Genomic DNA, 23871 nt, shown 5'->3' with positions numbered 1-23871 from the left:
GGGTACCTTGAAAGACGCTTTTCTAAATCAAATTTATCATTATTATTATTATTATTATTATTATTATTATTATCATATCAAGGGTGAAACTGTTAATAATGTAGACAGACAGCAATCTCATTCAATGTCAGTGGTGTGTGGTAAAAATATCAATTAGGCATTTAAAAGCTCTGTTCATAAAACTGTAAAATAACAATGAGTCATTGATAAAATGAGTAAGAAGTTTAATCAATCATTTTTTGAAGCAAATACAAACATTAAGTAAAAGTGAATGAGACAGTTCTCTCTCTTTACGGACTGATAAGAGCCAAGCATCTCAAGAGAAAAAGAGAAGAAAAGAGTCCAGTTTCAAAGGTACATGAAAGTATATCTTGCGTTTGCTTGGAAGAGTAGAAGTAGAAGAGAAACTGAGAGATACAAATTCATTTATAATACAAATCTGTTTCTCTCCTTTCATGTGTTTCTGACAGACTGAATCTCTTGTTACAGTGTTGTAATATTACGAATGAATCTTCTCCTTTGAGTGAATCTTCAGGTGTTTCTTCAGGACTGATGCTCAATGAAACTGTTTACCGCACTGATCACAGTTAAATGGTCTTTCTTCAGAATTAGAGCAGATGAGATTTCAGAGAGAAAGTCTGAGCCGCTTCTTCCCAGTATGAACTCTCATGTGAATCTTCAGACTTGATTTTCATGTGAAGCGTTTTTTACACTGAGGGCAGGAGACAGATGTTTTGCCTTCTGTTTTTCCTTTCTTGTTCACGTCCATCAGGTCTAAAAGAAACATTACATCAAGTGAGATTTCAAATGAGAGACAAAAGTGAAATGAAAAGTGAAGCTCAAAGTCAAGATCACTGATGAGTTCAATAGTCATTTTAATCCCATCATATCTGGTCAACAACTGCTGTGCACTATTATGATCTATTTTGATATCATGAAGATGATTTGTGTTATAAATCGCTAGTTTGGTCATGAAACTCTAGATGGTGTATGCTTGACATGTAATCTATAAGCAATCACATCATTTCCAACACCTTTCTAACATTAACAGAGGAAGAATCTGGAAGCTTCTCGTCTCTGTATTCTTGAAAAGCACCAGAGCAAATACAAAAACATGAACTGCTGTTAGAAAACATGAAAATACTGTTTGACGTTTTAGCTTCACCATAATAAGCAGTGTCAGAAAGAGAAAGTTGAACAGCACTGCTATATATATTGCTTTATTTCTGCTTGTTTTGACATGAGCGCCACCTACTGTCAGAGAGTGATTTTGCAGTGCTCTGAACAGACAAATCACATGTCAAAATCAAACTTTTTTCAACACATTCATGTTGGGTTGAACACGAGTTAACAGAAACCAATCAAACAACAAAATGTCCGTTGCTCATCTTGGCTGTTAAGAAACTAATGAATGAATGAGGCATTTAGCGCTACTATTTACTACTGTACACACCAAGCGCTTTACAATTACATCAGGTGTCGGCCTCATTCACAACCTGGATGATTCAACAGCAGCCACAGTGAAACAGCGCCAACTATAGGTGGAGAAGAGATATTTGACTGTGACTAACTTACACAGAAGATATTTTGTTTCTCAGCACATAAAGATGAACTTACCGTGATCTTAGACTGTGGTGATGTGGTTTCTCCACTGCATGGATCTTCATGTGTATCTTCAGGTGACTTTTAAAAGAGAAAATCTTTCCACACTGATCACACGTGTGCGGCTTCTCTCTGCTGTGGATTCTTCTCTCATGTGATTTCAGAGATGATGATCGACTGAATCTCTTGTCACAGTGTGAACACTTGTAAGGTTTTTCTCCAGTGTGAATTATCTCGTGCTGTTTTAAACATTGCGCTGTAATAAAAGTCTTCTCACACTCAAAGCACATGTACTCTCTCACACCGTTATGAGTTTTCTGATGTCTATGTAAAGAATTCTGCACTGAAAAACTCTTTCCACACACAGAACATGAATGCGGCTTCTCCTTTGAATGAACTGTCAGGTGTCTCTTCAGGCTTGATGACTCAATAAATGTTTTTCCACACTGATCACATGTGAACGGCTTCTCTCCAGTGTGAACTCTCATGTGACTTTTAAGGTGTGCTGATCTGCTAAATATCTTCCCACATTGATCACATGTGAACGGCTTCTCTCCAGTGTGAACTCTCATGTGAATCTCAAGACTTTGTTTATATGTGAAACTCGATCCACATTGATCACATATAAATGGATTTTCTCCTGTGTGAACTCTCATGTGAATCTCAAGACTTTTTTTGTAAGTGAAACTCTTTCCACACTGATCACACGTGTGCGGTTTTTCTCCAGTGTGGATCATCTCATGTCTTTTCAGAGATGCTGACACACTGTATCTCTTGTCACAGTGTGAACACTTGTAAGGTTTTTCTCCAGTGTGAATTCTCTGGTGCTGTTTTAAACAGGTCACTGTTATAAAAGTCTTCTCACACTCAAAGCACATGTGCTCTCTCACACCAGTATGAGTTTTCTGATGTCTATGTAAATATTCCAGCAGTGAAAAACTCTTTCCACACACAGAACATGAATGTGGCTTCACCTTCGTATGAACTGTAAGGTGTTTCTTCAGGTTTGATGACTCAATAAATATTTTCACGCACTGATCACATGTGAACAGCTTTTCTCCTGTGTGAACTCTCATGTGAATCTTAAGAGATTTTTTGTCTGTGAATCTCTTTTCACACTGTTCACACATGAATGACTTCTCTCCGGTGTGGATCCTCATGTGAACATTAAGGGATGATGATTGACTGAAACTCGTCCCACACTGGTCACAGGTGAACGGCTTCTCTCCAGTGTGAACTCTCATGTGAAGCTCAAGATGATGTTTGGCTGTGAAACTCTTCCCACATTGATCACATGTGAACGGCTTCTCTCCAGTGTGAACTCTCATGTGAATCTCAAGATTATGTTTGGTTGTGAAACTCTTTCCACACTGAGGGCAGGTGAAAGATTTCTTGTCTTTTCTTTTCTTTAAAAATGTATTCTTAGTCTTAGACTTTGAGGTTTGACATGATGTTCCTCCTCCACTTCACTCAGTTCTTCACTCTCCTCACTCTCTTCCATTAGCTCCGAAATGAAAGAAAAAAAAAAGTTTAATTACATTTCCAGCACATCTGTCACGTTTAGTGTTTGTCTTCATGTTATGTTTGCCTGTGACACCCAGTTTCCCCACGTTTTTCTTTGATTTAAGCCATCACCTGATTCGTTAATTAGTCGTTATGAGTTCATTTGAAATCGAAAGCAGCCTTCTGTCATTGAGTTTCATATTTTTATAGTATAATCCCACTGCATTCCCAACAACATAAATTATGCCTTTGTAGAGCATTTTTAAGGAAAATACCGTCAGGGGAGAACACACACTGCAAGCGCATCATCAAGCAAAGTGTGTTTCTCACAGCGCATATCCTGTGCAATGAAGCCTGTGATTCAACCTTTTGAACTTTATGAATGTAATGAATGAGTACACACACAACACCAGTAAATTAGCTTAAAAAGGGAAATATATATAATTAATTATGACAAGTTATAAGTGTGTATATATTTTATCAACTCTTAAGAAAGAGCATGCGTACAGACTCTACAATCTCTTAAAGTCCCCGTGAACCGGAAGTTGCAAACGACTTTTCTCCAGTGTTATGACGTATTTCCAAGAGAAAGGGAATATTGAACAGAGGTTAAGCATTTTCAACCCAAGCCGTCAAACTTACGCATTTCCAGACCGGAAGTAACTTTTCAGACTTTGATTAAAGATAACCACGACAAACAAAAAAATTTTCTGTGTATTAACTGGCACGGATTAATTGTTCACCACAAAACTAGTAATATGCGCTAACAAAGTAAATAGAGTCAATTTTGATTTCAAGGGGACTTTAAAGGCTTCATGAAATCAAAATTGACCCTATTTACTTTGTTAGCGCATATTACTAGTCTTGTGGTGAACAATTAATCCATTTAACCACTCCTCAAACCGTCAGTCTGCTATGAGCGAGAGATGCAGAGGAGGAGCGCTAAAGTAAAACCCTGCCCTCTGTTCAATATTCCCTTTCACTGGGAAATACGTCACAACACTGGAGGAAACTCGTTTGCAACTTCTGGTTCAAGAAGACTTTAATATGTGTGATTAACCCTTTCCATTCCAGCTAGTACTTTGTAATGTTGTAAGAATTCAGTTTTAAAGGAACATTCCGACTTTTTGGGACTTTAGCTTATTCACCATATCCCCCAGAGTTAGATAAGTCCATACATACCTTTTTCATCTCGTGCGTTCTGTAACTCTGTTTGACGCACCCACCGCTAGCCTAGCTTAGCACAAAGACTGGAGGTAAACGGCTCCAGCTAGCATACTGCTTAGAGCACTGCACGGGGCAAAACAGCCCTAACTGAGACCTGGCCCGTTGTGTTCAAGCCCTAATCCGGCCTCAGCCCGAACCCGACCCGAGACCAACATCAATATCACTTTAAAGTCTCTCTGACGCGCACGGTCTCTGCTAGACGCACACACATACACACACACTACTAGGTAAAATTTTATTATAGGCCTCAAACATAACTACCACCACCGACAATTATGCCCACAAATATTAATACAGCCTGTCCATTACAGAGAAGCATAAGCATGCAGTAGAGCAGTGGTTCCCAACCTTTTTCCTTGGGGCCCCCCCATGTACATATTTAACAATCCGTGACCCCCCGTCTGTTAAAAAAATTACACTGTAAACATCAGTTACAGCTTTAACTTATTTTTAACTTGGCAAATAACCAAGGTATAAGCGGGATAATCCACGGCTAGCCATGCATTAAAGAATTGTGGAGTGGAGTGATTTGCTCGCAGCGCCTTGATCTGAGAATATAGTTCCCAGTATGTATACTGTTAGAAGATGGCTGTGTCTCATCATGTGACCTTGTTATTTGTACACGCTGTGACTATACAAATCACAACATGTAAATAGGAAAATGTTGGCGTTATTTTGTCACTTTTTTTGTCAATCGATTGTCGAGTTCACGTGCGTGATCATAGGTAACTAAACCAATGCGCGTGAACTCGACAATCGATTACTGTGGACTTCGACCGAAAACAGGATGTAAATACAGGTATGTGCGCTGGCTGAATTAACATCATTTTTATTCATATCTTTCACATCACGCAGTCCATGTTAAGAAGAGGAAAAGTTGTTGTAGTCGAGCACATTTGTGAGTCAGCTCAAACTGTAGCATCCGTCTTTTCACATGCAATAGAAAGTCAATCTGTGTGCATCTCACAACAGTTCCTATACAGAGATTTATAGATTACCATGACAGAATATGCTAATTGAAGATAGTTAACTCCACATCAGCAACATAAATTCATCAACTAAGCATTCAGAGACGTCCAGTTGCATTCTACATGTTGTCACTTCTTCTTGAGTCTCCCTATATTTGTCTGACTCAATTTAAACATAAAAGGCAGAACAGTTTCTGTCATTGTAGTTTGTGTCAGCGTGAGGTAGTCAGAGCTGCTAACACACACACACACACAGGGCTTGACATTAACACCCGCCAACCCGCCAAATGCGGGTGGATTTTGCTCGTGGCGGGTAACACAGTCACTCCAACTAGCCACTTTGGCGGGTTGAATAATTGTAGTCATTTCAAAAGGCATCTGAAAATAAGTGTGACACTACGACACTACAACTCCCATAGGGCTGTCAACGAATATTCTAAATTCGAATATATATTCAAATAGTTTAAAAAAAAACAGAATTTCGAAGGTGAAAATTAATATTCGAATGTGGAAAAACGCCCGCGGTAGCAGAGGCGCGGCTGTCTGCTTTGCGAGTGGGCGCGCTGCCTGAGGGGTCATTTTATTTAACGTTAAACAGAAACATTAGTGAAGTGTAGGCTACTGTACTGACTGAATAGATATTGCATGAATAAGGTAGGTTAGATACAGCAGTTTCATGCACTGCAGGCTTCCACTGGTTTGATTATTTACCGTTTCATGTCAAGGAAAAGTTCCATGTTTACCACAGCACAGCTCGCTCGGAGCATTCAATGTCAATTATTTATACTGTAAAACTTCAATCAATGTTAATAATATTTGTTTCAATCACTGTATGAAGCCTGCTATATAAGAGTCGCGACCTTAAATTGCTTGCATAAAACTATTGATCAGCTCTCAACATTCGCTTATTGTTGTTCATTTTTAAACTGTTATGCACAGAGCGCGTGACGCCTCATTCGCACCGCAAGACCTCCAGACGCGCGTAAACGCGTCTTTACACTCGCGCCAGATGCTCTATTCGCGTTTGGTGTTGAGGGTGAGGGCGAGAGAGAGAAAGAGTGCCTGCGAGCGAGAGTGAGTGAGGTCTGCGGTCTTATTAGTTGATTTACTTGTTTTCGTGTAGGTAATACGTTGTCAAATATGTTTAAACTTAAATAAACTACCTATACAAGTAGTTATGTCTCTTTGTATTAATTTGTCCTGTTATTGACTTAATGCGCGTCATTGACAAAATGCGCAACCAGATGTTCGAATAGTTCGAATAGGCCTATAAGCTATGTTTTTTTTTTTAGAGGGAATATTCAAAGGTCATTTTTGAGCAATTTTCACAGCCCTAATGAGTATTGTCGCTAGTGACCGACAGCAAAGAACCTGCTGGAGTTATGTCGTATGCCGGTGGAGCAATGTGGCTACATAATACACAATACATGGTTTTATTTAAAAAAAGGAGCTTTACACACAACCTTATCAGAGCTAATTATAATGACCTGTATTGTTATATATTTATGTAGTCTTGATTTGGGTGTATACAGTGGTTTTACATTTAAAAGGGTGTAAATCTAGTTCAAGTACATTTTAGCACGCCATGGTCAACTTTTATCAGGTAATTTCACAACAACAAAAATGTGGCTAGTAAAAATGCTGTGTGGCTAGTAACTTTGGAAAACCACTAGCCAATGTGGAAAAGTTAATGTCAAGCCCTGCACACACACACACGAACACACACACACACACACACACACAGAGTTCTTGAAGCTCCGCCCTCTGTGTCGGGAGCAGCAGCTCATTTGCATTTAAACGGCTAGACACAAAACGGTGCTTTTTTGCTAACCCTCAAAGAGTGACTTTAACATGTTATATAAAAACATCTGTGAGGTATTTTGAGCTAAAACTTCACACATACACACACACACACACACACACTCTGTCACATCAGAGATTTATTTTACATCTTGTGAAAAGGGATACATTACCACCCCTTTAATTCTAGAGAGGAGCATTTTGATAATTATATGCACCACATTACATATGCATTATAATTTTTGTTAAATATGTAATCAGTGTTTGGAATAACGGCGTTTAAAAGAACGGCGTTAGGTAACGACGTTATTTTTTCAGTAACGGGGTAATCTAACTAATTACTTTTCCCGTCGTTACAACGCCGTTAACATTACTGGACGTTAAATGCGGTGCGTTACTATGCATTGATTGAATAAACTTTATTAGACATTCTCTGATAAACTGTGTAATCCGAACGCACCCCTGGCTCGCGCAGCTAGTGAGGAGGTGGGTTAATAACGAGGTAAGCGATTATGATTGGCTAAGGCAGAGTTGTGTGTTTCATGGTAGCCAATCAGAGCCAGCGTTTTTACACACGTCAGCACACGCACCACACACACACACACACACACACACACACACACACACACACACACACACACACACACACACACACACACACACACACAAGCTAAACAGAGGATTGAGAGGAAGCAGCAGAGATGGCGAGTCAGGAGCAATCCAATGAAAAGTTGGCATTTTCAAGGTGGAGATATACTACTTCAAATTCTTTGAGGTCAAACAAAGTGTGTGTGTGTTTGTGAGAGACGGAGAGAGGGAGAGAGGCACGGGCGCAATCGAAAAGTTGTAAAGTGTTTACATTTTTGCGCGCGCGTGTGTGTGTGTGTGTGTGTGTGAGGCGCGGACGCGATCGAACAGTGAAGACAACTTAGTTACTCAGCTCAACATACTCAGTAATTTTGTTAATACAGGACATTCAAACTGCAAAGTGTTTCCAAATTCATTGACATATAGCAACTTTTTTTTAACAGTAACGCAAATAGTTACTTTCCCTGGTAACGAGTTACTTTTATTATAGAGTAATTCAGTTACTTTTTGGAACAAGTAGTGAGTAACTATAACTAATTACTTTTTTAAAGTAACGTTCCCAACACTGGCTGTCAGGGCAGAATAGGTTTTATCCTCACTAGCTTGTTTGTTATACCAGTTAATCTAGGTATGTCCCAACACCATATGAAACAATAACAATCTTTGACTTAAAATATATTTTATGCTTACCCTCCTGTGGAAGCTTCTGGATCCTTCTTGTCCCGGTCACTGAGTAAGATGTAGGCTTCTACTGCCTTTTCTATTGCTATAAGACTTTCTTTGTAGAGCTGAAGTAAGACTGAAAACTATTTGTCTTTATAAAATAAAAGTTTATTTAAACAAATGAGAAAAATACTGGTTAAACAATGATCAATTATTGTAGCAAAATATCAAAAGGTTACAGATTATAGTACTTCAGCTTATCCATTTTCATAGGGCAGTCCTATGTTTTACAAAGAGCTACTTCCCTATAAACAGTCCAAGCAATAAATCTGTTAAAAATAAAGCTATCAAGCTTTCGAGTCAAAAAAGCCCAAAAATAACAGCAAGGCAGTCTGAGCAATAAAAAGAAAAAAGATCTAGAAGAGAACACTAACTCTCACTAGAGATGCACACAAAAAAATGAACACCAATGCACACACTTGTCATATGCATTTAGAGACATACTTATACTAAACTTGCACTTCCTCTTAAGCTGTGCGAGTAACGAAATCTTGTGACTTAGGTTCGGGGAACAGGAACTTAGTCTTCCATGGCTTCAGCTAGAACATCCTCTTGCGTCACTCTTGGCCTGAGGCCTATATGGTCGTTCTTCCTTCCTTTGCGCTTGTAACGTGTCTGTGTTAAGCAATCTCTGGAGCAGCTAATATTCTCATGTGTGTGTATTTAGAGGTCCACAATTAAAAAATTCCCCCACAGAATCGATCCAGAATAGTTTGGAGAGAGATTTGCGATCCGAGTACAGATTTTTTTCCCCACCCTTAATTTTAATGAAGAAGCTGGATAATGTTCAGGTTAGTAATAAAATAAGTTGTGAATTAGCATCAGTTACTTTACAATAGACAGACAAACAGGCATAAATGCTTAGATGTGTCTTTTAGTATTAAAACAAACTCAGTAACTGATATATTTAGATTTTTGCAGATCAGGTCTGTGTTTCCCGATAACGTTGTCTATTAGCGCGCTACGAAGACTCATAAGGTATAACTTAACTAAAAGTATACCATTACTAGGCGTGTTCCCCAAACTATACCTTATAAAGCTGCTTAAGATATGCCTTCTTACGTGCGACGTTACCTGGCGCTGTCCGTGGCGATGGTGCTGAATTGGTTGATATCGATGGCTCGAGAATCAATTATTCTCTTGTCCAGGCGCTGTTTCACTGCTTTATGCTAGAAAGCGGTGTTCTTTATAAAAGAAGCACTTCAGAAATAGTTGAAATTACATTTATTAGGACTATTGGATATTATTAAAAATAACCCAAACTATACCCAGACAGCAAGCCAACATTGAATAAACATTGTTTTTCCATCCGAATCATCATTATGGTTGATGTTGAAATTTCAATGCAAAATAAATGTTGAATCACCATTACCATATCGATGAAAACCTGATGTTATTAATGTTGATGGCAACAATATTGGAACAACATTGATCTATAGTTATCTTTATGATTGATTAAGCATTGATATTTGGTTTACCGGGCGATCGCTGAATCTGTTGAAAAGTCATTGATTTATAGTTGACCGGGAAACGATGCTGTTGTTGAAGAGTCATCGGCATATAGTTGACCGGGAAACATGATTGAAAATGCATCGATATATAGTTGACCGGGAAATATGTTTGAAAATCCATCGATTTTTGGTTGACTGGGAGATCGACACCAACGTACTGCACCGGACACAGCTCATTTCTGGACCTTGGCACAGTACAGGTAAGCTTGCTTATTGTTCGATATGAATGAATTGTACCAAATCAAATACTGTTAGGTTGATCGTTAAAATGATGGTTAATGTAGTAACCGACGCAGTGCTGCAGTCACTGAAATAGATTTTTGTTTTACCAATGTGTCCAAATCTGCCAAAAGTAGGCTACTTTGTGGTTTTCTTCTAGGTTATAAAGTTAGCAAAACCTCATTGGTCCGGTCTATTTTTGTGACAGCTAGCTCAAAATACATGTCTGTACCCATTGCTATAGTGTCGTGAAATCTATTAACACAGCACCGCTATTTCTTCTGACCGCCAGAGAACACCGGCGGAACCATGCAACGCTAGCATAGTGCTCTATCTATCTAGCGCTAGCGCTACCCACAGCAGTGACCGCGGCGGGCCAGAATTACACAAATGACATGGTTTACCTTTACTTTATTCAATGCAGAACTGTCTCGAGTTGTAGGCCTATCTTTAACTGGAAATGCCGATTAGTCCATCTCGTCGTAATAGCCTACAAATCCAAAATATGAATAATCCTCGAGCAGTGCTGCGATATGCGTGCGATACAGTTTTGTAACTTCATTGTGTTTGTTTTCAGAAATGATAACAGTCGTTTTAGACTAGTGCTAATGCGATATCACGATTTTTGATGATCTTCTGCACCTTTTCTGAGCGCGGGGAAGCGCGCGCGCCACACGCACACTGTTATACAGCGCCTGACAACAACCAGGCCTGGCGTCAAGGGGGGACTTAGCCCCACATACTTAATTTAGAAACAATTAAAATGCCTCGTTAATTTTAAAGACATAGCCTTATTATTAGCCTGTTTTTGGGGTGAGATTTATGCATATTCCTCCATGCACCCAATATTTAAGCAGAAATTAATGTGCAATTTATATTTAGTCAACCAGAAAAATATTTTGTCTATGGTAACTCTAATCAATACATTTACTATTTAATTAGTTATAAGTATCCAGTTATTTATATTTAATTTGTTGAGTTAACAATTAGTTCTGATTTAATAAAATAATAAACATGATTTTTTGTCACTTGGCCTCATAAATTGTCATTATGAAAGATGTCACACTGCAAGCTAATCCTTTTTGCCTCCCTTTAATTCGAATACATCCATGAACATATTGGGTAGTTTTGAAAAGTGCTTTGAATGTAGTCCGGCTTATACAGCCTCAACAAAAATGCGTTTCTACCCAGAAATATAAAATGATTTACCTAACTATGAGATGGCAAGATGAGAGAGGGGGTAAAATCTTTGCGTGGCAGGTGGAGCTGCCACTCGACCAGTCACGGATATATGTTCCATTCAGACATTATAGCACATGTGACAGAAAATTACGTGATGTGATATAGGCATCTTACTCAAATATAGTGAATTATTAGTTCACTATATTTATATTAGTCCATTATTCATGAATAAAAATTGTTCAGTCTTTAGAAAAAACTTTGCAAGCCCAGTTTAAAAGAACATGTTATCATCTGCTTTGTGGCGAAATAATCAGGGCAGTGGATGATTCTGAATTAAATTGCTGTTAGTGTTTACTGACACTGTGATTTACTTTTTGTCCTGTTTTTTCCAGATCATTAATCCACATCGTTTTTCAAGTAAGTCTTTAGTATATTAAGCCTCATCTGAGAATCTTAAAATATCTGTTTCTGATTCTGCACACCACATGCACTCACATACTTTTACTTGTATTCTAGATGCCTTGACTCAACGTCTTACAAACACCTATGACTTCGCTCAAGCTGTACAGAAGTGGCTGCGCTACGCCCCAGACCGAGCAGGAGGAGCTGGAAGACAGACGCAGCAGGACGTTAAAAGAAAAAAATAAAATAAAATAATACTATATAAATTATTGTTTAATTTTTAAAGAATGCGTGGGGTGTCATTTGTGGTAGTCTAGGTTATAGCCTAAAGGTATAGTTTCTATTTTCTATATTTTGCTAGCCCATCCTGGCTGTCGATAAAGCAGGATTATAGCCTAATAATAATGTTTTTAATATTATTAACATATATATTGCTGCCACAATAACCATTTAAAAAAATGTACGTGCTTTCATCTCTTTCCCATTTTTGTTCGCTGAGGTGGAGCTGCGATGAAATATTGTTCTTGTAAATACTTTCCAGCATTTCAGGAATAAATCTTACGTACGGTGCTCTGCAGTGATCAAAAAGGATTTAAACAGTGGATTTTGAATCTCTTCTTGTAAACTCAGAGATGTGGATTCAGACGGCAATTAAATTACCACACGACCTGTTTGTCAAAATACAATACTAAATACAAAATACTAATTTGGACAGGGATTTTTGCGTAAAAAAAATCACCGGGTTGGGTGAGAAAAAACACTGATATTATGGATTCGGACAGCACCAAAATCACAGACTTACCCCTGTAAATGTTTAAAATACCGGACGAGCCCAATGAGAAACAATATTAGCGTCCGAATAGGACTTAACTGACAGTAGCCTATACTTTCACTAGCCTTTAAAAGCGCTCTTTTATTAAATTAATAATATAATATAATTTAAATTCTAACAACAATCAGTGTGATTGACAATTTTATTCTTTGCATGAAAACACTTGAATTAGCAAACTGTGAAAACTGTCTGTGTATTAAAACTTAAGAATTATTTTCATATAGACCTGCAACAGTGATAAGGTAAAGCTAAGAGTGGTCCAGACCAACCTTTTGAACGTATGACTTACAGAAGGTGTACTTAACTAAGAATGTTTTAGGAAACACGTATTAACGATATGGTACAGCTTAAGGTGCAACTTAAGAACGACGTAGCGTTAAGAAGATTTCGGGAAACCCAGCCCAGCTCCTCCCACAGCAGTCACATGGTCAGTGAAGCTCCTCCCACTGTAATTCTCCTATAAATGCTGGAATATTCCAATCAGCTACAAGTGAAGACGAGCATGAAAGCATCAGGAAGAGCTGAAATCTGCAAAGACTGAGTTTATTAAAGAGGACAGTGAGAACGAGTGATCCAGAACCCTGCAGAATGAAACACACTGAACACAGTAGGTCAATGTGACGTCAGGAAGACGTTGGACTCCAACTAATTCAACGTCAGTCAGACGTCATATTTTGGTTGAAAATGAAAGTCAGGTTTCTGAACCCAACGTTTGTTTGGCGTCAAGCTCCAACGTCAGACAGATGTTGAATTTTGGTTGGAATAAGCACCGCAAAAAAATCTGTGAAGATCTCAGCAGAGGATTAAACAACTCCACAAACAGCATTACCAGCTTCACTTATTAATAACCAGGTTTACTTTATTTAATTTCCGTTTAATGAAATCAAAAGTTGTATTTTAAAGTCTCCATGATGGTGGATAGCGTTTGCTTTAGTTGTGCTCTTGACCCTTGACTTTCTAGTATAACATTTTCTCTGGCTGCTGTAATTGTGTGTTTATAAAGCAAATTTGTTGAGGCAAAAGAGCCTAGAAAAAATTAGATCAGGTGATGATGTAATATTGATGATGACGGCGATATCATCTTGTAATTGCTTGAATCTCTGATCTTATTCAGTGTCTGTTTTGATTACATAGGACTTGTGTTTTTAATATTGTTTTATAATAGAAGCCATTTAATTTTACAGCATGAGAGCAATGTTGTTTGTCAAATAATCAAGAATCAGTGTATGACTCTCAACAATGGTGACAATCAATGAAATGCTTCATGCTGCAGTGCATGCTGGGTACCACCGATCAAAACTCACCCTTATCTAAGTAATACCATAGATGAAAGGTTTTTGTGTGCTAAATAGTTTTTAAAAACCAAGTATATTATTTGATAAACAACACTGCTCGATATGCTGTAGAATCAAATGACTTATATTATGAATAAAACAATAGTAAAACCACAAGTCCTACATAATCAAAGCATTAGACACTGAATAATATCAGTGTCCAAGAGTCCAACTAAAGCAAACGCTAACCACCATCATGGTGACTTTAAAATGCAAAATATGATTTCATTAAAATGGAAATTAAATAAAGTAAATCTGGTTAGTTTTAAGTGAAGCTGGTAATAAGTGTACGGCCATGCATTTCACTTTTTTGTTTGGTTTATTCCAACCAAAATTCAACGACTGCCCAACGTTGGAACTTGACGTCAAACAAACATTGAATTTAGACGTCAACCCGACTTTCATTTTCAACCAAAATCCAACGTCTAACCGACGCTGTAGTCTATATCCTGTGCCTGCTGGGAAAGACAGATCTCTTCACCTGAAACAAGAAGCTAATAAATGCACGATTTCGAGTAAATGTGGTTTGTGTGTGTGATTTTCGTGTGATTTGGGGTATTTTCATATGAATAAAGAATGTTGACAGTATTGCTAAACAAGGTGTAGCCATTAGCTGCATATAAAATGCTAAATATAACATATTTCAACATATTTTTTGACATAAAACCATTTTAAACCGCGACTGGAATATGAAACAACAGCCCTAGAAAAAAACTATTATGGAGTGGAAATGGCTTATAAGTCAATAGGCGCACCTCTGTCGCCATCTACTGTTTATAGTGATAATTTCACATTTTTAAAAACATACAGTATGTTGGTTTGCCAAGTATAAGTTTTCCTTCACTTTGAAACGTTTAGTTTTACAAATGGGGAAAATCTTTGAAGGATGAACAAATCATGGTTTTGGTCATCACATTAAAAATATAATTAAAATAATATTTAAGGATAATATTAAACAAAATGTAAGTGCTGGAAAAAGTGTGATGGACTTGAAAGTCCTTGATTAGTGCTTGAATTTTACTCACAAAAGGTCAGTAGTGTGTTCCTGCCATAGACAGTATATAAACTGGACACAGCGACCCCATTGGATTCAACGCAGACAAGTGAAGCCAAATAGAAGCTCTTACTTTCTGATGGTCGAGCGTACTGCGCAGACTCAAACTGAGCTTGACGATGTAGATGTGACGTGAGCAACCCGTCTGTCTTCTAGTGGCTGTGCCAAGAGAAATCTGAATAATTCTCTTCCGAAACTTGCAGAGACGGAGAGCGTGAGTATGAGGTGTCCATGATCTAGGAGCAGGAGCAACTTTTACTAAGTATTCTGATTAATTACTTTGTCATTTTGCCTCCACGTCCCCCCGATTGCCCGCAAGCTTCTCCTCCTGTCCATACGGTAATTCTCTAATGTGCGACAGAGAGTCGCATGGGTATGACGCAATCGTTAGCCTATTTTTACAAAAACTGCATCTACGGAGCCATAACGTAAGATACAAGGTAATGGAGCCTTTTATAGACCCCTTTTGCGCGGACGTCACAGTTACGTCACGGCGCTAGCTGGAGGCAAAACAAACGGAAAACTGGAGGCGGCCAATACAAACCAGCACAGATTCGGCTACATAATAAGGAGCTTAAATTATTATTTTTATTATTAAATGTCATCTTGTTGTGTTGTTGGATGCAAGAATCGATGAAAATGAGTATGCTGTATCTGGAATTTTTATTTCTAGAAAATATTCATATCATTAAAATTGCACCGTAGTGTCACTCTTTACATTGTCGTCTTCTTGGCGCTGGCTGGGCAGAACTGCATATCTTACAACACAAGTCTTTACGTGACCCTTCAGCACATAGTTATAGGCATCTAAATATATATATGCCCTCAGTTTCTCTTTACCCTCGGTTTCTCTATCGGGTAGGTGTAGAAGTCAGGCCACTCGACCGGAGGAAGCGACGCGTTAACGTTAATCCTGTCAGATCGTCCATTGACTGAGCGTGTACGGTCATCTGTTTCCGTCCGTTAAAATTAACTTATGCAAATAACATTCGCGGTCCTGGACAGTGAGTGACCTTGCACATTAAGCCAAAATCGGATTTTTCTCAATTCATTGTTAAAAAACAAGCTAACAAAACTTGCAAACTAGCGTTAGTGAAGCAGCCAGAGGGATCTTTCTGCCTCCAGCTAAGCCCCGCCCACACAAATACGTCACCATGTTTACCAACTGTAAAAGGGTCTATACATTTTCGTGTTTCTTTAGAAATAAATAATGGACAAATGGAGTCTCTAAACGCCTCAGATGTAAAGTTATTCGCTGTCAAAGTGACGCCAAAATGAATGGGAGTCAATGGGATGCTAATAGCAGGTGATGGTCCGCTAGCCAATGGCGGCGCCCGGGGGTACCTTCAAAATAATATGAAACCCTGACCGCCTGGTTCCTGCACAGCCGGAGGCTGCAATTTCAGGACCGCAGTTCCAGGACCCTAGTTTTTTTGTGACAGCGCCACCTACCGAACTGGATGATATAGCGGCGGCTGCAGTTTCAGGACCGCAGTTCTAGGATCCAGGTGGTTTAGTTTGTACATAGTATCAAGATCCACCTATTATCTTAAGTCTTGTTAGAAAAAAAAAAATATATTCTAACAAATAAGATTATGGAATAGAAAGTTCCTGCAGATTAGAGCAACAAGTAGCATCAAGCTACATAATCTAATTTAAAAGATAAATATTACACTTTTACTTAAAGCTCACTTTAAACCAATCTTCCCCTCAGCTCCAGAGTCTATGAGTGCCTGGCAATCGTGAAAATGGTCTGCCCATTGTAGTCTTACTGGGAGGAGAGTGGTAGAGGATTTATTCATGGTTAGCCCACCCGACAGTAACCTCCGTCCTACTATCGGGCTTGATCTTTTAATGAACATGAAGCAATGAAATGTCCGGCCTTGCCGCAGTAGAGGCAGAGTCCACTCGCTCTCCAACGCTCTCTCTCCTCCCGTGAAGGCCGAGCTCGACCTACCTGCATGGTTTCAGGATCGAACAGTGGGATGACCGTGTTCTCACCTCTGGAACTGGAATACTCAGGGAATGTGGGCACCAAAGCCTGGTGTGAGCGACTCTCTCTTTGCTGCAAACGTGCATCCAAGCGCAAAGCCAGCTAAATAAGTCCGTCCAGAGTCCTAGGTAGCTCCAAAGTATATATCTCACGTTGAAAACGCTCCGCCAACCCTTGCAGGAACATGTCCCACTGCGCCTCCTCGTTCCATTTGCACTCGGCTGCCAGAGTCGGAGTGCAAAGAAATCGGAGACGTTTCTACCGCACAGTCGAACGCTCGTCTCATCTCCTCTCCAAGTGCATGGAACGAGGAACAGCAGGGATGTTGGTTCTCCCACACCACCGTTCCCCACAGAGCTGCGCGTCCGGAGATTGGAGTCATCACCAACGCCACTTTAGACTGCTCAGAAGTGAAGGTTACAGGCTGGAGAGAAAAGAAGATGGTACACTAAGTCATAAAGGTTCTGCAGAGGTTCAGCTCACCGGAATAACTCTCAGGCGTCGGAATGCGCGGCACGTGCTGGTTGATGTTGGGTGGATCGTGGGGAACGGGCGGCGGGGGTGGCGCAGTGGGCAATCTCAATTGTTGAAATTGAGAAGTGAGCTCGGACACCTGTGTTACCTAGCGACTAACTGTTCGTCCTGCCGGTCCATGCGAACACTGTTGTTTGCAAGAAATTCCTGTAGTTCAGGTGCACTCGCTGAATCCATCGTGGTCAGATCGTTATGTCAGGTTCTGTAAATGAAGGCAAAAGATCCACTTGCGAGTGAAACAGGGATTTTTATTGTAAATGCAGGAAAATAGATAGAGATGCTGGTCAGTCGATGTGGGCAGAGAATGATGCTAACACATGGACGCAATGGGAAGATAGTCCAGGTCGCAACAGATAATCCTCAGGAACACAGAAGATGAAAAAGGCAAGAAGCAGGGATAAAGTCTCAGAAACCGAAAGCACGGAGAAAGCCTCAGGTGAACCACAACGATCTGACAAGAATAGGATGAAACAACATGCCATAAATAAGACGCCAATCATAAGACTCAGCTGCCGCTGATCCGCTCATTAGCAGCAATGATGAGCCACACCCACCACACACAACATTAAGTGTGACGTTTCGGGCCTTTACGGCCCTTCCTCTGTCTGAGGAAGGGCCGTAAAGGCCTGAAACGTCACACTTAAAATAAATTTGTGAATGGGAGCTCTCCGGTGTGCGGATCTTTACTTTGTAACTTTAAATTTACAGCAGTGAAAAATATTTCTATGGACAAAACGCACCTGAAAAATAACATTGTTGGAGAGCACAGGAACCATGTTGTTTCTTTTAATTTTATTATAAGTTTGTGTTTACAGCACTCAAATTGCTTTTATGTTGCTTAGCCAGCAACAGAGAAATTGGTAACCAGGGGCACGTTCAAGTTCAAAACGGTGTGCAACGTTTTGCTACGGTTTCCGGGTTGAACGTCATGTTTCCTGGAACGCAAAGGGGTTTGAGATACGTTTTCTCTTGTTTGGTGGGTGTGTCAGAACTGCAGTCAAATCAGCAGCAACATGTATATAAAGCATATGGTATTAAAGTAAACTCGCACAATGGGTTCAAGGAAAGTCATTTACAAATGTGTTCGATGTAGCTCGGTATACGCAACAACTGAAGATATTAGAAGACACGTTTGTTGTAAGTTTTATTGGAAAAATATAGGATATCAACATAATGATGCAGTTGTTTATATTTTTAGCTTCATGCAAGTGTATGAATACACTTGCAATCCTCAATATTATTAACTCATCTTTAACTTTAGGTCATGTTCCAAGAACATTTAAACTGGCAGTTATAAAACCTCTCATTAAGAAACCACAATTAGACCCACATAATCTAGCAAATTATAGACCCATTTCAAATCTTCCTTTTATGTCTAAAATACTAGAAAAAGTTGTATCCGCCCAACTGGGCTCTTTCTTACAAGAAAATGACATCTATGAAAAGTTTCAGTCTGGATTCAGGCCGCATCATAGCACTGAAACTGCGCTCGTTAAAATCACAAATGATTTACTTTTAGCTTCTGACCAAGGCTGTATCTCAATATTAGTTTTACTTGATCTTAGTGATGCGTTCGATACTATAGATCACAAAATACTCTTAGATCGACTACAAAATTATACTGGTGTTCAAGGACAAGCATTAAGCTGGTTCAGATCATACTTATCAGACTGCTACCATTTTGTTTATTTAAATGGAGAAAAATCTATCATAACTCCAGTAAACTATGGAGTGCCGCAGGGATCTGTGTTGGGCCCTCTGTTATTCTCAATATATTTGCTGCCACTTGGAAATATTATAAGGAAACATGGAATTAGTTTCCATTGTTATGCTGATGACACTCAAATCTATATTTCATCACGGCCAGATAAAACGCTAAATTATCTAAATTGACAGAGTGTGTTAAAGATATAAAAGATTGGATGATGCGCAATTTTCTTTTATTAAATCCAGACAAGACAGAGGTAATACTTATCGGTTCAAAAAACCACCCACAAAAAATTTAACATGGTAGGATGTCCTGTTACTTTATCCTCTACAGTAAAAGACCTGGGTGTTATCCTCGATTGTAACCTGTCTTTTGAAAATCATATTTCATATGTTACAAAAACAGCCTTTTTCCACCTTAGAAACATTGCTAAGCTACGTAACATGCTATCAGTTTCTGATGCAGAAAAGTTAGTTCATGCGTTCATGACCTCGAGATTAGATTACTGTAATGCTTTATTAGCTGGTTGTCCTGCATCCTCAATAAACAAGCTACAGTTAGTCCAAAATGCCGCCACTAGAGTTCTTACTAGATCAAGAAAATATGATCATATAACACCAATTTTATCATCACTACATTGGTTACCTATAAAGTTCGTATTAATTACAAGGTATTGCTACTGATTTATAAAGCCCTAAACGGCTTAGCTCCAGTTTATTTAACGGATAATCTATCGCCCTATAATCCATCGCGCTCTTTAAGGTCACTAAATTCGAGGCTTTTGGTCATACCTAGGATATCCAGATCAACCAAAGGAGGGAGATCATTTTCACATTTAGCTCCAAAACTCTGGAATAGCCTTCCTGATACTGTTCGTTGCTCAGACTCTCCCGGCTCTCCCAGTTTAAAACTAGATTAAAGACGCATCTCTTCAGCCAGGCATTCATATAATACTTTTAATCTTACAGTTAAATCCGACCTCTAGTTCATAAACGCCAGAGGAGAACTGGCCCCCGACTGAGCCTGGGTTCTCCCAAGTTTTTTTTTTCCTCCAGTAGGTCATCTGATGGAGTTTTTTGGTTCCTTGCCACTGTTGCCTTTGGCTTGCTCAGTTGGGGATATTTGGGGATATTTAATTTAATTTAATTAATCAATCAACAATGCTATATATCAGCATTACCAAACGTGGACGTTTTCCACTAGAAACAAACATTGATGTATTATTTTAATTTAATACTGTGAAGCTGCTTTGATACAACCTGTGTTGTGAAAAGCGCTATATAAATAAACTTGACTATGACATTTGGTATAGAAATAAACAATGGTAATTAAGTGTTTTTCCTAAAAATGAGAAAGAAAATACAGGGTATTAAAACAGTATGAACTACAAATAAAGTCAGAATGTGAGGCTAAATAGATGTCTTTTGTTCTGGGCGGCAAGTGCAGTAACTGTAACATCGGGCATATTTTGTTGTATTAAACGATATTTATAACGACTTCATCAGGCTCAGAAAATTCTTCACAAAGAATGGCCTTCTCAGCTGCCATAGTTGCAACTCTTGCGTCATCAGAACAGTGTGTTCAATGCATCATCGTTTCTGTTTAAAATACATTGTGCAATGTTTTGTCGGGGCTGAACGCAGCCCAGGCAACAGACAAGTGACCAATCCTGAGTGGCGATGTCACTACACACATTCAACCATCACGGTTCGGCACGGTTAGCCAAGTGTGCAGAGAGTTCAGGGCCGAGAACAATTTGTAATTGTGCCATGTCGTACCAGGCTCAAGTGGAAACACAACTGGAACCTTTTCTGAAGGTGGAAAAGCAGCTTTTATTTCTCAGCACATAAAGATGAACTACTTAATGTGACCTCAAGCCCCGTTCACACCGCCAGCGATTTTGTTGCTGCATGTCGCTAGTCTCTGTACAGTGAAGTCGCTTGTGGGCGTTCCTAGTGCTGTTGCTCTAATGTTATTGGTAGACTGCACGTCTGAGCATATCTATAGAATATACCATCAAGTGTTATATAAAACTAAGATATGATTCTAATTTGACAAGGAATTGGTCTTAATAGATTTAAAAGTAATATTATGCTGTTGGTAGAGTGTTGTTATATTAACCACAGCTGTGCACTAAAAATGTAACTACAATAATGATCGATCAATCAACAAATTAAACTCACTCATACTTACAACAGTTACTAAAACGTCATTCGAATTTGACAAATAATCAATTTTCTTGTCCCTTATAATCCACATAATGCAGGGGAAACTGTAAAATGAACTGCAGCAGTGCTGAAAACTTGCATCATAAAATTACAACACTCAAACTAAATGTATATATAAATGTATGTTTCTTTTCCATGCATCATTTTATTATATCCATGTATGTGGGCAGTCAAATCATAACAGTGAAATCACCCTCAAACTCTTTTATCTTGCCTGCACTCGAGACGGTGATGTGAGCTCGGTGAGAAGAAAAGTCTTCTTTCCTATTGGTTGTCGCTCGCGAAAATTGCTTCTCATTTGCATAAAGTTGAAATTTTTCAACTTTTGTCACTTGTCTTTTGACACGCCCACATTCTGTCGCCAATGGTCACTGTTGCTCGTGTCGCCGGAAGTTGCCAGCGCTCCATTGGAACGAATGGGATTGTGTCGCTTTGTCGCTGCGTGACGCTGGCGGTGTGAACGGGGCTTCAGACTGTGTTGATGTGTTTCTCCACTGCATGGATCTTCATATGTGGCTTCAGGTTACTTTTCAAAGAGAAACACTTTCCACATACAGGACATGAATGTGGCTTCTCCTTCGTATGAACTGTCAGGTGTCTCTTCAGGTCTGATGCCTTAGGGAATTTTTTTCCACATTGATCACATGTGAACAGCTTCTCTCCTGTGTGAACTACTCTCACGTGAAGCTCAAAATTATTTTTGTATGTGAAACTCTTCCCACATTGATCACATGTGAATGGCTTCTCTCCGGTGTGAACTGTCATGTGACGCTCTAGACTATGTTTGGTTGTAAAACTCTTTCCACACTGATCACATGTGAATGGCTTTTCTCCCGTGTGAACTCTCATGTGAAGCTCAAGATGATGTTTGTATGTGAAACTCTTCCCACATTGATCACATGTGAACGGCTTCTCTCCAGTGTGAATTCTCATGTGTCGCTCTAGATTTTGTTTGGTTGTGTAACTCTTTCCACACTGAGTGCAGGTGAAAGATTTCTTGGCTCTTCTTTTCTTGAAAAATGTATTTTTAGTCTTGAAGCGACTCAAAGGTTTTTCTCCAGGTTTGACATGATGTTCCTCCTCCTTCACTTCACTCAGTTCTTCACTCTCCTCCTTCACTTCACTCAGTTCTTCACTCTCCTCCTTCACTTCACTCAGTTCTTCTCTCTCCTCCTTCACTTCTATCAGGTCTGAAATGAAAGAAAAACATTCATTTTCAAATTTTCTAAATAATCAAAATACTTAAAGAGAGAAATATGGAGTGAATGGAGATAAAAATGATCCCAGATGCAACTACTAAAATATTACAATAATTTAAAACTTTTTATAAATTAATTATATGTCTGAAACTTTCCATGAATGAAGTACACTGATCTTCCAGTTATTAAAAAAAAAAAAAAAAATAAAAAAAATTGTAGGCATTGTTTCTGTATTGAGAACTATTAAATATGTATGGAAGTAAAATAAAGTCAAATGTTTTTGAAACAAAAAGCCTGTTGAATTGCACTACTTGAAAAAAAATGCATTGCATTAAGCATGCTTACATTTTAATGCATTGTATTTTTAGGGCTTTCATTTTTATGGGCTGAAATTCAGCATGGTTGAATATTTAAGCTGTGAATATTTCAATTCAAAACATCTCAAACACATTTTCATTATTAAAAATTCAATAATCCATATTAATCTTTCATTTTTCACTTTCAAAATATTTAAACTGTTTAAAAATACAACCTATAATATTCCACAGGCAATTTTCTTTCTCTTTGCAAATTCGCTTCCACAAATTCAGTGGTTCAAATTCGACAGAAAATTCTATGTTGACATCCAGGAAAAAAAAGCAGCTTAATGGACTAATACAGTGATATAAGAGACCAAGATTGCACATTATTTGGGTAGTATACTGTAGGCTACTATAGGCTACAGGCAAGCAGAATATGAACTTAACGAATATAAATGTAACGCGCAAAGTTTAATGCTGAGCATTTCCCAGTGATATACTGGCATAATATCAACACTTGATCAATTAATTCTCTCTCTCTCTCTCTCTCTCTAGTCATCTGTCAGTTGTGCAGTAACCCAAAATCTCCTGAATGAAGTTAAAACCCAGATTTTTTAAATCAAGTGCTCGATGCCATCAGTGGTGTGGATTCAGTGTTTTCTCATGTGGCTCGCGCACACGCCCCACTGTCTTCACTAGGACGCGCGCTTTAAATACGTTGCTGATACTCTCTATTCATTCTGGTGAAATCACAAAAACATAATGCAAACAAACGTGTCCCTGCTTGATATACAACCACTGATGAACATAATCGGTTTTGATGAAAAAAAAAAAAAAACTATACGAGTGCGGATTAGAACACAGAACTTCTGACACGGTTGGCGAAAGCTCTACCACTGGACCATTAAGGTATATGACATATATTAAGCTGCATCTCATTAAACGGCAACTTAAACCCCATGTAG

At 38.8% G+C, this 23871-nt stretch overlaps 2 protein-coding genes across 3 annotated transcripts in view; both read right to left on the bottom strand.

Moving 5' to 3' along the window:
• The window catches only part of LOC308697009 (uncharacterized protein), a gene marked incomplete at its 3' end in the record, with an annotated part of 215586 nt that overhangs the window by 149330 nt on the left and 42385 nt on the right, over positions 1-23871 (bottom strand). Inside the window, exon 5 of one of the 2 annotated variants that reach the window (XM_081376031.1) lies at positions 18607-22598. The exons of the other annotated variant lie outside the window; for it this stretch is intronic. Coding sequence (XP_081232157.1) covers positions 21877-22598 — 722 coding nt within the window. Of the gene's footprint in view, positions 1-18606; positions 22599-23871 lie in introns of those variants that run through there. 2 annotated transcript variants of the gene reach the window in all.
• LOC308697032 (uncharacterized protein) lies at positions 209-8878 on the bottom strand. Its single transcript, XM_081376081.1, has 3 exons — positions 8379-8878; positions 1618-3106; positions 209-774 (listed from the first exon to the last, which is right to left on the bottom strand). The coding sequence occupies exons 2-3, from the start codon at positions 2928-2930 to the stop codon at positions 708-710; spliced, it is 1380 nt and encodes a 459-aa protein (XP_081232207.1). The 5' UTR covers positions 2931-3106; positions 8379-8878; the 3' UTR covers positions 209-707.

Source organism: Scardinius erythrophthalmus (genome assembly GCF_964197995.2).
Source record: "Scardinius erythrophthalmus genome assembly, chromosome: 1".
NCBI lineage: Eukaryota > Metazoa > Chordata > Actinopteri > Cypriniformes > Leuciscidae > Scardinius > Scardinius erythrophthalmus.
The sequence above is the reverse complement of the archived record's forward strand: the minus strand, read 5'-3'. Positions and strand labels throughout refer to the sequence as shown.

Bases quoted from the DNA above. Each gene is read 5' to 3' on its own strand.
- LOC308697032 (XM_081376081.1), bottom strand. From the start codon at position 2,930: ATGAGAGTTCACACTGGAGAGAAGCCGTTCACATGTGATCAATGTGGG. The intron at 775-1,617 runs GTAAGTTCATCT...TGTTTCTTTTAG, and splicing joins CACCACAGTCTAAGATCACG to ACCTGATGGACGTGAACAAG.